This window comes from Callospermophilus lateralis, chromosome 4 (genome assembly GCF_048772815.1).
Source record: "Callospermophilus lateralis isolate mCalLat2 chromosome 4, mCalLat2.hap1, whole genome shotgun sequence".
NCBI lineage: Eukaryota > Metazoa > Chordata > Mammalia > Rodentia > Sciuridae > Callospermophilus > Callospermophilus lateralis.
In genome coordinates, this window is record NC_135308.1 from 12,840,078 (window position 1) to 12,856,033 (window position 15,956).

The 15,956-nt window shown below is 50.1% G+C and overlaps 1 protein-coding gene across 2 annotated transcripts in view; it reads right to left on the minus strand.

The window, feature by feature from the left end:
- Positions 1-11,480, minus strand: part of Slc25a37 (solute carrier family 25 member 37) — a 38,009-nt gene extending 26,529 nt beyond the window's left edge. The window contains exon 1 of one of the 2 annotated variants that reach the window (XM_076853575.1): positions 11,155-11,480. In XM_076853575.1, the coding sequence (XP_076709690.1) occupies positions 11,155-11,367 (213 nt within the window). In that variant the 5' untranslated portion in view covers positions 11,368-11,480. Of the gene's footprint in view, positions 1-2,073; positions 2,227-11,154 lie in introns of those variants that run through there. The other variant, XM_076853576.1, reaches the window with a different exon arrangement.
- Positions 11,481-15,956: the final 4,476 nt, after the last annotated feature.

A 15,956-nucleotide genomic window follows, 5' to 3' on the forward strand; every position in this document is an offset into this window, starting at 1 on the left:
ACTATTTTCCCTGCAACCTGGCGATATTCTTCCCCAAGATGCAGCAAGTGTACTTGAAAGGCAGGTGGGGGGCGGCGTCACTCTTCCTGATTTCTGATGAGAATCTGCAGCCCTATGCTGCCGTGTTCTTCCCAGTAGGCCATCTTCATGCTGTCATCTGGATAGGAATCCGCAGACAGCCCCCAGTAAAAATCTCCACATTCAGTGCAACTTCAGCTCCCTGCTGTAATAAGAAGGGACCAAGGAAATGCAATGTGTTCCCTAGAGAGAAGCCAGAGCCGAAAACATTCTGCAGCAACAACCATTCGTCATGGTCCCCTTGTCCTCCTTACTGGAGGATGTGACTGAAAAAGTCCTAATCACACATCACAGCCCTGCTGATGCTTTTAGGACGCCGTGATTTCCTGCTAGAGCTCCCTCCCAGAATGCAGCTAGGCCCACCGGCAAGCCCAGCCCTTACCACTCATCCCCAGGCCCAGCTTGAGTTCCGCCGGTCACTTAGTCTGCCCGAGCCCTGCACCTGCTCGCACCCACAGATGCCCTTCCTCACACCTCCACTCCAGCCACTGTGCCGCAGCAGGCCTGCGACCCGGGTGTGTTACTTTCCTGAAGCTCAGTTTCCTCATCTATGAAATAAGAAATAGCCCAAGCTTTTTCCTGTCTTCCAGGGAGAGCTTAGGGGATCAAATGACAGAGTGGAGATTAAAATGTTCCAAAAATACTGTGCCATGCAATCTCAGCAGCAATAGACAACGCACCCAGGCAGTCTGGGAATGACACTTTGGGAAATGACAGCAGGAGCCGATATTAACTAAGCATTTGCATGTTCCTGGAACTGCTCTCAACACTGGCCGCACCATCTCAACGAGTTCTCCCAGCAACACTCTGGGTATGAGTACCATTATCCCCATTTTACAGATGAGAGAGAGAAGGCACAGGAAGGTTCCAGCAAGTTGACCCCACCCCCAACCCCAGCAGTCTGGCCCTAGAGCCTGTGCTGTGAGCCTGAACAGCTCCGTTTGTTAAACACCTTGCCTCTGATACAACCTGTCATTCGTTTACGTGTTAAGATTTATAAAAGCCATTTGCAAACATGACATAATAACAAACTCAGCCATTTCCTAAGTTTCCCAACAGCCCTGTCACAAAAGTAAAGCAGAGTCAATTCACGTAGTTTCACGAGGAGAAAACCAGCCTGAGAAAGGATTTGCCCAAGATTTCCAAGCTGGCTAGTGGCAGGACCAGGATTTAACCATGTAGGGCCTGCCCCCTAGTGTGTTGAGAAGCCTCAACTCCAGCATAAGCCTCACAGGCACACAGCCCTTCATCCCCTGAGCACAGCAGCATCTCAAATGGACCCTCCTGGTCCTGCCACCCAGGGGGCCACAGCCATCCAGCCCAGCAAGCCACAGGGGCTGGCCTTCCACCACCAGCAGGCTCCCCAGGCTGCACAGCCAGCCTCCAGTCCCCGTCCTCCCGTCCCGTCCTCTGGTTTGAGTCTCTGCTGTCTGTGTGGGATGCATCCAGAGGCTCAGAGGAGGCAGAGGAAGTCCTCAGTGACAGGCTCAGGCCCTGGGCTCGACCCTCAGGGGCCAGACACTTCCTAAACCTGTTATGCAACTTGCTTCAACCAGGCCACGGCTGGGGTTTCTCCTTATTTCAACATGTTTTGTTTTCTCTACAGAGAAAAGCACGAATGTGAAACCGCAACACCTCTTGGTGACCAGACAACGGCCCTCTTGGCCTGTCTGGGGTGTTACCAGCAAGGTGGGGGACATCTTCTGAAGGCCCCCCACGTGAGCCAACCTGAGCTCCCAGAAGGACCAACAACCTCAGGAGGAAGAAGACGGGGTGCACTGGTGAGGATCACTGACTCCTCCGCAGAAGGAGCCCCACACTCCAAGAGGCACGGTGCCACGGCTCCAGGACCTGTCTTTCTAGCCCAGGTGAAAGCCAGCAGCCCTCCCCCTTCTGCCGTCTCACTTTCCATGGTTTCTTACCTGCAGTCAGACATGGTCTGAAAATAATAAATGGAAAATGCCAGAAATCATTCATGAATTTTACATAACTTACCACAGCACATTGTGACGACTGTCAACTCTTTATTATGAGTTGCTAACCTCCTGCTGCCCCTGAGGTGTACGTTAAGTGCCATCATAAGCGTGATGTACAGGAGAAAGCGCAGTGTGCGCAGGGTTCCTTAACGTTTGGGCTTTCGGGAACCTGCAGAGTGTTCTGGAATGTGCTGCCTGCGCATCAGAGGGCACCACTGTGCAGATCCACTCAGGCAGTTCTCTCAGTTCTCTCTCCTAGGGGAGCCAGCCCCGCGGCCTGAGCTCAGGGTCTAATTTTAGGGAGCTTGCTTGCTTTGGAAATGTGGGCCAGGAACTCTTATTTCAGTGACTAGCACAGGGCCTGGCAAAGAGGGGACTAAATAAATGAGGAGTGAAATGAGTGGCTGAATCAAGACATGGTCTCATCTCGGGTAGCTGCTGCTTTCCAGGTCCTGCTGGAGAAAAAAAGAAAGACAAACCAAAGAGCGGAGGTGGTCTTTTTTGTGGCCAAGATATATTATAGACTAAAAAGAATGCAAAATAACAAGATAAAAAGACAAAATAAAAACTAGCCCTTGGTCTGTTTGGTTTGGTTTAGTCTGCTGGTGTCTTGCGTCTCACTAAAACAGCCCCGCCTTCGCTCACTCAACCCCAGTGCCAGACACCAATGGAGGATGAACTGCAGAAGGAACTGCAATGGTGCACACTCCCCGGGCCCTTTCTGAGCACCTACTGTTTGCTGGGTACTCCTCCACCTGGAGGGGACATGCTGGTCATGTAAAGCAGTGGAAGATTATCAGGTGGAGAAAGCACCAGCCGTGAACAGCGGAGACCAGAAAGGCAGGCCGCTGCTCAGCCCGCTGCAGGCTCTGCTCCCAGCGGAGGATAAGCTGGGTCTCTCAGGCCAAAGAGCTGACCTTAGCTCTAGAGAAGGATCGCAGACTGATAATCAACACCGTGACCTCACACCTGCACACAGAGCTTTCTACAGTGGCAATGGTGCACACTGCAAACCTGGGCGGTGTGGTCTAACTAGATGCAGTACACAGACCTGTACAGAAGGCCGGACTGTCACTCCCATCAATTCAGACGGGGAAACTATAGCCCACCAGGAAGCTGGAGGGCTCTGAGACTACAGTGAACAGGACCAGCTATGAATGATCTGCAGAATGAACTGCAGTGGTGTATACTCCCCCTGCACTTACTGAGCACCTACTATTCGCTGGGTACTTTTTCTGGCAATGGGTATACAGAGAATAAAAGAGCAAAAGACCTCTGCCAGCTTGATGATTACATTCTAAGGAGGAGAAAGAGTCCATAAGCAATATAAATAATATAAATAAAATACAAACAACCTAAATAAGCAGACCACAGTGCAGGCTAGAAGGGAATAAATGCTATAGAGAAAAACAAGGCAGAGCAGACAAGGAAAAGTGCAGTGGGGGGCAGGGTGCTTACTTTCAATCTGAGTGATCAAGGAAAGCCCCCCCAAGGTAAAGGACAAATCTGAGTCCACCTAACCAAGGTGGGGGGCCGGGATTAAGAAACAAATGCAAGAAGTGTTGCAGACACACAGGGACCTTCTGTGCTCTGGGGCAAGCCCCAGGTGATGCCCAGGTGCTGAGGGAGGGCACAGTCCAGGGACAGCCTGAGGGAAAGGTTGAGATGTCCATCTGGCCCTGCTCCCTCTGGAGAAGACTGAGAGGCAGCCGAGGGGACACCTAGCAGAGCCACTGGAGCTTCACTCCCCAGAGAGCACGCACCCCAGATATGGATCTGGGAGTTATCAGGACCCAGGAGGAAACTGAGACGCAGACACTCAGGGAAGACAAGAGAATAGAGGACAGAACTGTGGGGACCCAGGAGGGACAACGGGAACAAAGGAAGGGCCAGACTCACAGAGGGAAACCCGCGAAGGGAGCAGACCCCATCCGAGGTGCCCTGGGGAGGGTCAGCAGTGGTGGGCCAGGAGACTCGTGGTTGGGCTTGGCAAGATCACTAGGGGCTTCCTTGTCCTCGAGGTTTGGAGGGGGACCAGCAGAGACCACGTGCCCGTTGTCCTTTCACAACGCTGGTTATTTTAAGGAGGAAACAAAGGAACACACAAGGGTACTTACAGGAGGAAGAGCTGGGGTGGCCTCTGGACATGGAGACCAGGTGAGAAGCTGGTGGTTTGCTGGGACAGGCTCAGACCTGTAGAAATACTTTTAAGAAACCAATGGAAGGGAGTGGCTAAGGACATTGGAACTGCATCACCCAAGAGAGGGGTGACAAGAATGACCACCACTGTCCCCACTTACTGACAACTTAGGTGCCAGGCTCTACAGCAAAAGCTTTATAGATTAAATGAAATCTTTTAGTTCTTTCAACAGCCCTATGAGGCAAGTGCTGGTGTTAATGTCCCCACTTTGCAGAGAAGGAGCCTGAGCTTGCAGGGGTTAATCCTGTGTCCCATGGGCAGAGCCACAGCTCCAATTAAGGTGTGTCAGGGTGGTTTGTACACATCACCCTGCCTCTGCTGATTCACCTTAGAGGAAGGAAGGACGCCTGTTCCCTTGTGATGGGGGCAGGAGACAAGACAGCTTGGAAGGGCAATGATGGGAAGATGAATTTGCTTGGGGCCCTGGTCTCTCTGGGAAACAGGAAGGGAGACATTCGCTGAGGCTGAAAACAGTGAGGGCTGGGAAAGCTGAGGAGCAAGACAGCCATAGGGGACAAAAGCAGCTGACCAAGCCATGTGGAAGGACAGACAGCAGAGCTCAGGGCCTCTGGCACACCAACAGAGAAAGAGTATGAGCTGTTCCTAAAGGGCTTGGCTGCCCAACTAACAGATGGGGTATTCAGGGTCAAGGTCAAGGCTAGCTGGCGTTGAAGAAGCAAAGGGCAGAGGAATTGAGGACCCAAGAGCAGCTGCAGCAAAGGACCATGGGGTCCAGACTATGAGGCGTCTAAATTGAAGATCCTAGAGCTGGGAAGGTTCTGGGTTAAGACAAGACCATATGGAGGCAAAGGCCATGGATAGGGACATCATCTGGTGGTGACCAAGAGGGACCCTCAGTCTGCAGTGGAGAAGGAATCTGTGCAGCAGGCGTCAAAGTCCTGGAGAGTGAGGGGACATAACTATGACCACCCTGTTGACAGGAAGAGGAGGAGGAGAAGGAAGAGCAGATCCCTGGAGAGCAAGCTGGGGAGGCAGGCTGCAGGCACGGGAGGCCTCCTGGAGAGGCTGCAACCCCACGGGCTGGCCTAGGAGTGGTGCAGGCCGAACCCTCCAGCCACCTAAAGAACAGTACCCTCTTTCCCCTTCCACAGGTAGGCCCAGAGAGGTCAAGAGACTTGCCCATGGTAAAACATGGGTGGGAACTAGGGCCCAGTCCCAGGCAGCTGGCACTAGGGTCCATGCTCCTAACCATTAAGAAGAGGAGCCAGTCTCCTTTCAGGATGGGAGGTGGAAGGAACATTCTGTGACTAGGGGAGGATATTCACAAGGGAAGAAGGAAAGGAGCAACAGAGAGTGGAGTCAGCAAGAGAAAGCAAGAACCCCCATTTTGCAGATAAGGAAATTAAAACTCCGAAGAGCTAAGTGACTTCTGCCCAGCCAGGTAAGCCAAACACTGAGACGTGAAACACAGCGCGGGAGGAATCTGGCTCAGTGGGAGACCTGGGGTGTGTGCAGTTCAAGGAGGAGGAAGTGACTGGACCCATCCCGCCTATGCAGTCAGCGGATCGCAGGCCAGGTGGGCAGGCTGTGGGCCAAGGAGGCCTCCTGAAGAGGACTGCAAACCCTGCAGCTGGCACTGACGCACATTAGAACAAAAACAAGAAAATTCTCCAAGAAGGAACTGAGTGTTATGGGAGCTAGGAAAACAGCCAGAAAGTTCTGGGTCCCAGAGAGACTGCAACGGGCTGCGAGACACACAGGTAAGTTCACTGGAGAGGTCAGAGAGGACAACTGTGCCAGAAACCATAAATCAGGACCAGTGGGACTGAAGCCCAGGGATGGGTCTCTGCTACAAATGGCAGATGGGACAAAAGCCCTCTTCAATGACATGGCCACAGGTAAAAAGAAAGGACCCAAATGAAAGTTAAAAAAGGTTTAGGAAATGCTCCCCTCCTGGTCAGGCACGGTGGCACACATCTGTAATCACAGCAGCAGGGGAGACTGAGGCAGGAGGAGCAATCATGAGTTCGATGTCAAACTCATCAATTTAGCAAGGTCCTCAGCAACTTAGCAAGATCCTGTCTCAAAATAAAAAATAATAATAGCTGGGGATATGGCTCAGTGGTTAAGTGTCCCTAGGTTCAAACCCCAGTACCAAAAACAAAAAAAAGAAATATACTCCTTCCTTCCATGCCACACAGGTCCCCAATCCCTAGGCACGTTATCTATGTAGTTAAGCAACATAGCCCATTAAATCTCTCCACTGAATGCCATTTCCTTTTCAAAAGCTGAGGCTTATGTATCAGTTAAGAGAATAAATTAAATTTAAATTAAAAAGAAAATGCTGAGGCCCCCTCCGTTGTTCACTTTAGTCCCGAACACCATCTTCCAACTGTCGTGCCCCACCCAGCCTGACCCACCCCCACATCTGGGCAGAAGAAATGGACACTTGGAGGCCAAGTGGCAACTCTGGGATGGGGTGCATATGTTGAAGATGGGCACTGCATGCACCTGGGAAGTCAGGAGAGAAGGGCTAGGTCTGAATTCAAAACTGCCTGTTTTTACTTCATGTCACCCTCCCAAGTCACCTTTTAGGAAAAGCACTTTCCAGTGAAGAAGGACAGAAAAGAAAGGAGGAGAGGAATTCAGAGGAGAGATCAAGGGAAGGGAAAGGGAGAAATCACTATAATTTTGTTCCAGGAACTAGAGCAATTTGGGATTTCACGCCCTCTTAAAGTTGAACGGTGCCCTCTGTATTGTACTTTGTTTGGAAAGCTCCGAGGTGGGTGGAAGAGGGCTCTGACAGCTGCTGGCACCCCAGGGATTCCTACCAGTCAGCCTGCTGCACTACGGAGGCCTCAAGCAGAGAACACACAAGTTGAGGAAGGCCCAGGCACCAGCCTCTCCCAGTGCTGCCCCAAGCTCGGCTCAGCAACCCCTGTGGACATCATGAGGTCACCGAGGAGTCCAATGTCTCTCGGCAGCCACCAGTACCAGAGCAAACGTTGTTAGCTCAGCAGTGCTCCCTCTACACCCTGCCTGGAGGGAGGGTCATCCTAGGAGAGTTCAAGGGCAGGGCCGCCCCAGGAGCTGAGCAGAAGAGCCGTGAAAGGGTCAGGGAAGTCCCCATTTCAAATCTTTCCTGTTTCCTTTTGCCCCTGCTTTCACCAGGCAGACTCCACATGGTCCACAGCGCTGTACCTAATGTGGTTGGAATTTCCTCCTCCACCCACCTGGCATGCTCCCCACAGACTTGAGCACTCCTGACCAGGCCAGGGGTTCTCACTTCCACCCCAAGTGCCACCATACCAACTGCCACTTTGGAACACCGGTTAGTGGCTCCTGGAGAACCTGCTGCTCAGTCCCAGCTGGAGAGTGAGTCACGACCACCCCTGAGCAAGTGACCCACAGAGACCTTGCACTCCCTGTCTTGGTATCCCTTTGCCGCCCACTATAATCCTGGGGGCAGCCAGAGGGCCCAGCAGCCTGGCCCTTGACAAATGAATGAGTACTCATGTCCTCCACCTGGTGTGAGGACTCAAGGGAGGAGAAGACACAGGAAGGGGCAGGAAAACTGCCTCAAGTCTTCTAAATAACCACAATTCCAGGCTGTTGACTGTGGGAGGGACAGAGACACTATGGAGCATGAGGCTCACATGCTTCTGACCATAGCCCCCAGCCAGGAGTGCAATTCACACTGCAGCCAGGGACACACACACAGCCCAAATGGAATTTCACCAAGCAGCATTTCTTACTGCATGCCATGCCTGCTCGTATTTGTGCTCTCACCAAACTGTCTTTTTTAAAAAATGCTGAGCCCACTACTGAACAACAGTTTGAAAAACATGGGCCATTAAAGTGACATTGGGAGGTGAGAGGGATCTCATGAAAAAGCAACTTTAATATCAAAACCTTAAGCATTAGTGAGGCTGCCTTTCTGCACCTAGGACAAAACCAAGCAGCTCAGCAGACTCTGGGTTCAACAGGACGAGGACTGGGTTCCACGACCCACACTTCCAAGAACAGAAAAATGGAAGAAAGCAGGCCTACTTAACACACTCATTTAACAATGACAAGATTAAAGGGGAAGCCAGGAGCAGTAGTGCACACCTATAATCCCAGCGGCTTGGGAGGCTGAGGCAGGAGGATAGTGAGTTCAAAGCCAGCCTCAGCAATGACAAGGTGCTAAGCAACTCATGAGACCCTGTCTCTAAATAAAATACAAAATAGGGCTGCGATGTAGCTCAGTGAGTGCCCCTAGGTTCAATCCCTGGTACCAAAAAAAAAATAAAATAAAAAATTAAAGGGGAAAAACAAGCCTTTCAAAACTCAAGGAAAAGTTTTCTTCCTTCCAAAATACAATTTGCACTGATTCTTTCAGTTTAATAATTTATTTTGAAATTTCAAAACATTAAAGGACAACGGGCGCTCTGTGTCCAGAGAAAGCAGTCATGAATCAAAGAGGCACAAACGCTGAACTTGTCCACAGCTCCCACTGCACCCGTGACAAAGCTACGGTACAGAATCATACCTAAGGCAAGAAACAGGTCGGAAGCTGGGCTGGCAGTCCAACATAGGTCTCTGACTCGATTACTCATGGTCTTCCATCCTCCAGAATATTTAAGAGAAACGCAGCTGAGTCTCCCAAGTGAAGCTTTTCCATCACTGAATCACAAATGTCCCTGCCACCTTGTGCTGGTCTGGTTAGACCCTGGCACTGAGCTGCCACCCTGCCTAAGATCATGCACTTTTGCTTGTGCCATTTACCTCTCTGTGCCTTTTGTCTCTGCAAAAAACTAATGAATAAAAGAATTCTTTCCACCCTTCCCAAGAAAGTTGCAGGGGAAAACAAGAGACTCTTTACAACCAACCCTGCGTGCTCAGGAACAGAAGAGCCCCAGAGTCACTATCTGGAGTCAAAGTCAGAAAGCCATAATGAGAAGATTTTATCACCTCACTAGCCAGAGACCTTACTTTATGACAAGCCCTATACAGCAAGAGACAGTGATGAGTCTGACAGAACAGCACCTACCACACACACCATGCTAAGCCATCCACTGGTGAAACTGCTGGGAAAGCAGCGCCAGAAACACAGGCAAGGTCTGAATCAAAACACTAAGGTCTCCAGACAGAAGAAGGAGCAGGGAGAACCAAACCCAGACCACATAAGTCAAACAGAGACAGATGCCTCCAGTGTCAAATGGAGCTCAAGCGCATGACTATTTCTAACCCTCAAAATATGCTAAAATGAAGCTCTGAACTGACTCAAGGCAAAAGGGATCACGGGCCAAAAAAGGTGGCAGGATTCCTTTGACAGAGTTTTTGTCTCCAAGACACCAGTGGGTCTGGAGCCTGCTCAGATTACATCTCCCCGCTCCTAATTTTCCCCAGACTCTGCCCAAGGTACTTGAAACTACAGTTTCAAATACTGGAAGTTTTACTTCATTTGAGGGGTTCTTTCCACACCAGTGCCAGCTGGCATCTATCCTAAATCTTTCCTGGAAGATCTTGGTAAATTTAACAGACAAGGTCTTCCCCCATCCCCTTGGTAACAGTGGCAGGAAAAAATTGTCCCTCCAATTCCCCACTGGGACACTGGAGGGACAGAAGGGTTGATGACTCAGATCACTCAGTGCACTGGATGTAGGCCTCTTACTTACTATGAGTGCAGGACCAGCCACTGACTGCCACCTTTGAGAAAACCCTGAGTTAGACCTCTGGTCTTCAAACTTGCTCCTGTAGGGCCAGCATCCACTTCAGGGCACAGGTGCTGGTGAGGGCGCTCTGCCTTGAAAGATACCTGCCCACTTGAGAAGGTTCCAAGTTCCCAAAGCACACTGGAGCTGCAACCAGAGGACTCGGTGGCTGTGAGTCAGGGAAAGCTAACCAGTTCATCTCTCTGTGCCTGCATTGCTTCATCTGTTAACTTCCAAAATTGCTTTACACATCAGACGAGCTATGCCTCTAAAAGTGTAATGTGTAAGAGTCAGCACTACTGTTACTCGCTGTACCTCTCTCCTGGCCATTCAGTTACCTGGACAGACAGCTCTCAGGAATAACAGGCAAATCCCACCTGTTGAAGTTGCCTTCTTACAAATAAATGCATATAAAACCACCCGGGGAAGTGACCAGGTCGAACTCGGCGCCCATGACATAATTCACAGTACAGGATGTATAGAACAAGTTCTTCCCCCACTCCTCATCTGCCCACCTGCCAGCAAGCAAAAGAAGGCAAATGTCACTGCAGGTCTCATTGCCTTCCAGTTGCTCAACTGCCAGAACTCTGGGGAAGAGGCACAGGGCGTCAATGAACCAGTACCCTCCCGCAAAGAGCTGCCACGAACCAACCAAGAGAACCCCTGCCACCCGCTGGTCCCCCAAACCAGCTGGGGCGCAACAGGCACACTCTGGGGCCAGCGGGCGCGCGGCCCGACTGGGGCCACGTTTCTTCTGCTACCGTGGTTGTGGTTAAAGCTTCCCAATCGTGAGCTCTTAGGATCGGAAACCGCGCACGTGAGGGCAGGCTCAGCCACCGCGCACCGCAGGCGTGGTAAGACAGTGCAGGGCTGCAGCACCCGCCTCCCTGGAGCCCCATCGCCGCCACCACCCAGGCCAGCGGCACTCGCCACTGGTCCTACCCGGCCTCAGCACCGCCACAGTGGGGCCGGGCACGCGGCGGGAGTGGCGGTGCCTGGCGCCGACTGCGGCTCCCTGGCGGGGTCGTGGGCGCCCCCGGTGCCTGGGTGAGCCGCAGAACGAGCGGCGGCGCGCTCCCCGGAGCTCGGGCTGCGCGTGCCCACTCTGGGAGAGACCCCAGCCCGGCCCCGGCCGACAGCGTGGTTTCGGGGCGCTGCCCCAGGCTGGTCATGCGCGGGATGCAAACGTGCGCGCGCGCTCCTCCTCTGCTCTCTGGGTCCCTAAAGTTTGCCGGCGCCTCACCTTCACCGAGTCCACCGGGTACATGACCGTATGCTCCAGGATCCCGGCCATCGCTCCGGCTGTCATGTGGGTGGATACGGAGGCGCTGGTCGGCAGGTTCTCATAGTCCTCCGACCCGGCGTCCTTGCAGCAGCCGCCGCCGCCATCTCGGCTGTCCCCATCCATCCTCCGCCCCACAGGCTGGCTGCCCACGCCGCCACTGCGTAACTCCATCCGCCAGCCCCGCGCGCCGCGGGAGGCTGCTGGAGGTGGGCAGGAAAGGGGAGGGGGCGGAAAACTTCACTTCTTAAAGTGGGAACCACCTCCCCGGCGCTGAGGCGGCTGACGCCATGGCGGGCTGGGGTGGAGCCAACGGGCCGGAGACACCAATCACTGGAAAAGAAGAGGCCGGCCACGGCCGAGCTATTGGTGCGCCGTGCAGTGGGCACCGCCTCCCTGTGTGACGTCACTGTCCAGTGCAAATTTCCAAGCAACCGGACGGGGGCGAGAGCAGGCGTTGGGGTGTCCCGGGAAGTTGTGCTGCCCAAGGGTCGGCTAGGGGCGGGTAGGAGAGTGGACCTTGAGGAGGCTCAACCAGGCCTCAGGGGAATATGCCCAGAGATGGAGGGAGATCAGCAACACAGAGTCTGGCGCGGCGGGAGTGGGGGGGGACCCGCCTCCAGAGCCGGTTTTGCAAACTGCGTTACTTAGCAAGCTTTGGCATTCCGAAGGCCAGACGCAGGATGGCGTGGAGTTGCTGGGAATGTCAGTTATGAAGCAGTTATGGTGGTTGGATGGGGAGTGGTATTGGGAGGGGGAGTTCTAGAATTGAAGACAGGTCTCCATATCAGTGGGTACACCAAGAGGGAACAAGTTTAAAAGTTCAAGGTCCCTTCCTAGTTGACTGTTGGAAAGAACCCCGTTTATTTGAAATTGTTTCTCTCACTGAATACATACAATGAAGAGCTGTGTATGTTACACCTCTTGTTCTCCTGAATAGGCCCAGTCTACCCTTCTCTGGATTGACTGAGACTTCGGTAACCTGAATGGAGCCCTTTGGGTTAGGCGTCACCCCCACATTTTCTTTGGATTAAGAAGGGCTTTAGACACCTGGTTTCACAGGAGGAGTGCCAACTGGCTGAGAGTAAAATCTTGCAATCTGGGTCTGCCTGCCTGTTTTAAGACTGGTTTCCTCACTCTTAAAAGTCATCTCACACTGTAGATAGGGCAAGGGGAAAAGGGAAGGGAGGGGGCATAGGGGTAGGAAAGACTCTGGAAAATGATGGTCATCATTATCTTAAGTTCATGTGTGAAGAAGACACAAAGGATATGACTCTACTTTGTGTACAACCAGATAGATGAAAAATTGTGCTCTATATGTGTGATATGAATTGTAATGTATTCTGTTGTCATCTATAACAAATTCAAATCTTAAATTTAAAAAGTCATCTCACTGGCTTCTTCTATAAAGGCTGCTTTATCTTAACTTAATATTGTCTTGCTCCATCTGGGAAAAAAGAAATCCATCTACATGTGCATGAGAACTACTGGGGTTGATCAGCTTCTGCAGCACCAGGGCCTCCTTGCCTTATCTAGACAAGGCTTCTGGTTAGGAAGGCTGGACATTGAGATATGCAAGGGTGGAGGAAACTCTGAAGATGCTGTTCCTGCCAAGGTCCAGGTCGTGGTGTCATAGGCAGCTCATAGGGATTTGATATACAGTGATGTGTGCATCAATAGAGATCAACAGGCATCGGGATCAAGGGCACAATTTTCCCATTTTGAGTAACTGCCCATAGTAAGTCCTATGATGAGTGCTAAGGCAGAATACCTTAGTGATGGGTAAGAACATGTTCACAGTGTCTAGTGATGGCTAAAGAAAAATGTCTGTGCTTTTGTCAAAGGTGATTTGTAAGAAGCTTTGATCAGAAATTATGGACACTCCTTTAAAAATGGCTGCCCTTTAACTAGTATGTTTGAATCCCTTGTCTTGCTTCTGGGAATGAGACATCAAAACCCTAATATTTATAAAGATCTTTATCAAAGCGTTATTTATAGTAGTAAATAATTAGAAGTAAACTATTTAATCAGGGGAGACTGGCTAGGCAAATTATGACATGAGTATTAATGAAATCTTAGGTAGCCATTAAATATGGTGGTTCTGTTCATGATAACATAGGAAATTATTTAATGTTTGAAAAAGCAAAACAAAATTCTATAGCCATTACATTCACAAAGATGTAAATATGCACAGGAAAAATGAAATGGTTATTGTGGTGGTGACAAAGTATTATAGGCAACTATTTTGATTCTACTTTCAGATTTTAAACAGAACTGGTATTATTTCTAATTTAAAAATTAAAAGAGTGAGTCATTCTATTAAAAATATATCTATACATATATCTCCTAATGAATGAGAAATCCTTCAAACTTTTCAACAGTGATACTGGTAGAAAGAATTCATCTTTTGGATGGTGAGGCAAATGGTGATCCTGATTGTCACAAACACACATATTTAAATTTTTTTCATTAAGTAAACATTAAGTCAGAACCAACTGAAAATTTTTGGATTATTTATTGTAAGTCTCAATTTCTCTCCCTCCCTCTCTCCCTGACCCTTACCCTTTCTCTTTTTTTTTTTCTTTCTCTCCTTCCCACACTCCATATCATATTTATCCCGTGTGTGTGTGTGTGTGTGTGTGTGTGTGTGTGTTTTTGTGTGTATATATAAAATAAATATGGGGTTGGGCACTCATCCTTCATCCAACACTGCTTGTACTGCAGTAGCCAGAACATTTAAAGCCACATTTCTCAGACCCCCTTAAAGCCAAGGGACTAGATGCAAGTTATTTTCTTCCAGTAGATGAATTAGTGACTGGAAGTTAGAATTCAGAAGGAAACTATTTTCCTGCTATTTTGATGTTTTCTGCTGCCCAGGAAGATCATAGACACTTGGGGTAGGAGCATTTGGGAAGGACAATGGCTTCTTTTACAAAGTCACAGTGTCTTCATCAGATTCATTGGTGTTAAGAGTGCTTGGTGACAGTGGGTGCCAGCAGTAATGGTAGCATCCTCTTTCCTGCACCATAACTCCAGTTAATGGCCTTCGATTCCTCCCCTTTGAGAGCTGGTCAGAGGAAGCTGTTCCCTTGGGAAACCAGCTTGACCTGTGGATCTGAGAGTTATCCCTGGAGTCTGACCCCACCCCTCCCGTCACTATTGTGCAGAGGAGCAGAACCTCATGATAATGGTGGAGCCACTCAGGAAACCCAGCCGCAGGTCTTGTTCCTGGACCTCTGGAGAAGGCCTGTCGGAAGGGCAGCATCCCAAACACTGTAACCCAGTGCTGTGGCCACAGGATCAGCAGGGAGGGAGCAGCTCTTTCTTTGAATAGCAAGAACCCAGGGACCAGGAGCACAAGAGTGGGTGCTTATTTGAGTCTTTCCTTTGGGGCAGGCCGAGAGACTCAGGAATGACTGACAAGTTTGGCCAGAGTCTTACACAAAGTTTCTGAAGGTTGAAGTTCTGATGACGACATCATACTGCCCTCCACCAATTGGAAGCAAAGTTCCACTTAGAAAGGGGAAGTGACTGAGCATGGAGAATGCAGAGCTCGCACCTCTAGACAGGACCCTTGCAAATCCCAGTTTCTCCATTTATTAGTTGTGTGACTCTGGCTTTTGAGCTGGCTTGCTTCCTCCTCTGTAGTCCAAGATCATGAATACTTTCCACATGCTGAATGAAATATAGAAAAAAATAGACCCAAAGTGAAAACTCTGGTGAAATGTATATAATTTGGGGGTGTTTGGAAGAAGAGGCTTTCTCCAAAAATCTTACTTTTCCACAATAATTACTCAAGCCCTAACATCTGCCAACTCCCTACCCCCATGCAATGCACAGATAAGATACATTTCCACCCTCCCCAGAACCTAGCCAATGCTGGGACCATGCACTCCTCCACCCTGTTCCAGAGAGAAGGTCCTTTGCTGGGAACTGAAGCTGGCATCATGTCTCCCAGGACACTGGACAGTGTGGACCCAAGGTGGTGGGCTATACTTCAGGTCTTTGTTTTTAGAATGGATGCTCATTCGCATGCTGGTTAATTTTAAGTCAAGTGTAAATATTGGGAGGGCCACAAAGCCTCTGGACATAGGGTCCCTGGCTCCTGTACATGTCTGGCCCGGTAATCCCAGATTCTTTGCTTTCCCTGTTTTTCTTTTTCTTTTCTTTATTTCTGTCTTCCCTTTTTTTAAAAAAATTACTTTTTATTTTTGTAGTACTGGGGATTGAACCCATGCTGAGATACATCCTTCAAGTATTCTTTTTATTTATTTATTTTTTTTTTTTGAGTCAGGGTCTCACTAAGTTGCTTACTTAGAGCCTCACTAAATGGCTGAGACTGGCTTTGAACTTGTCATCCTTCTACCTCAGCTCCCTGAGCCACGGGGATTACAGGCGTGCACCACCACACCTGGCCAGTACTCTTTCTTAGGGCTCCATCTGTGATTCATATCCAAGGATAAGTCTCTCAATGAGACAGAAGAAGAAATGAAGGTAAAAGCTAGTTGAACCCTATGATAAAGAGAGAAGAGGTAGGAGAGAGCCATCAGATAAAAAGAATGCAGAGCTGCCTCACTTTACCAGGCTTCTTTATACAAAATGTGACCAGTATGTGCAGACCCCAGGGGCAGAAGTTCATCAGTAGGTTGAGATAGAGGTGTTGACCTGCCCTACCCGCAAAGCCTTCCCCCTGTTGGTGATTCAGACTGCTCAAGTCCTCTAGGAATTGTGCCATGTGCCATCAGCTGAGCCCCCTGCAGTTA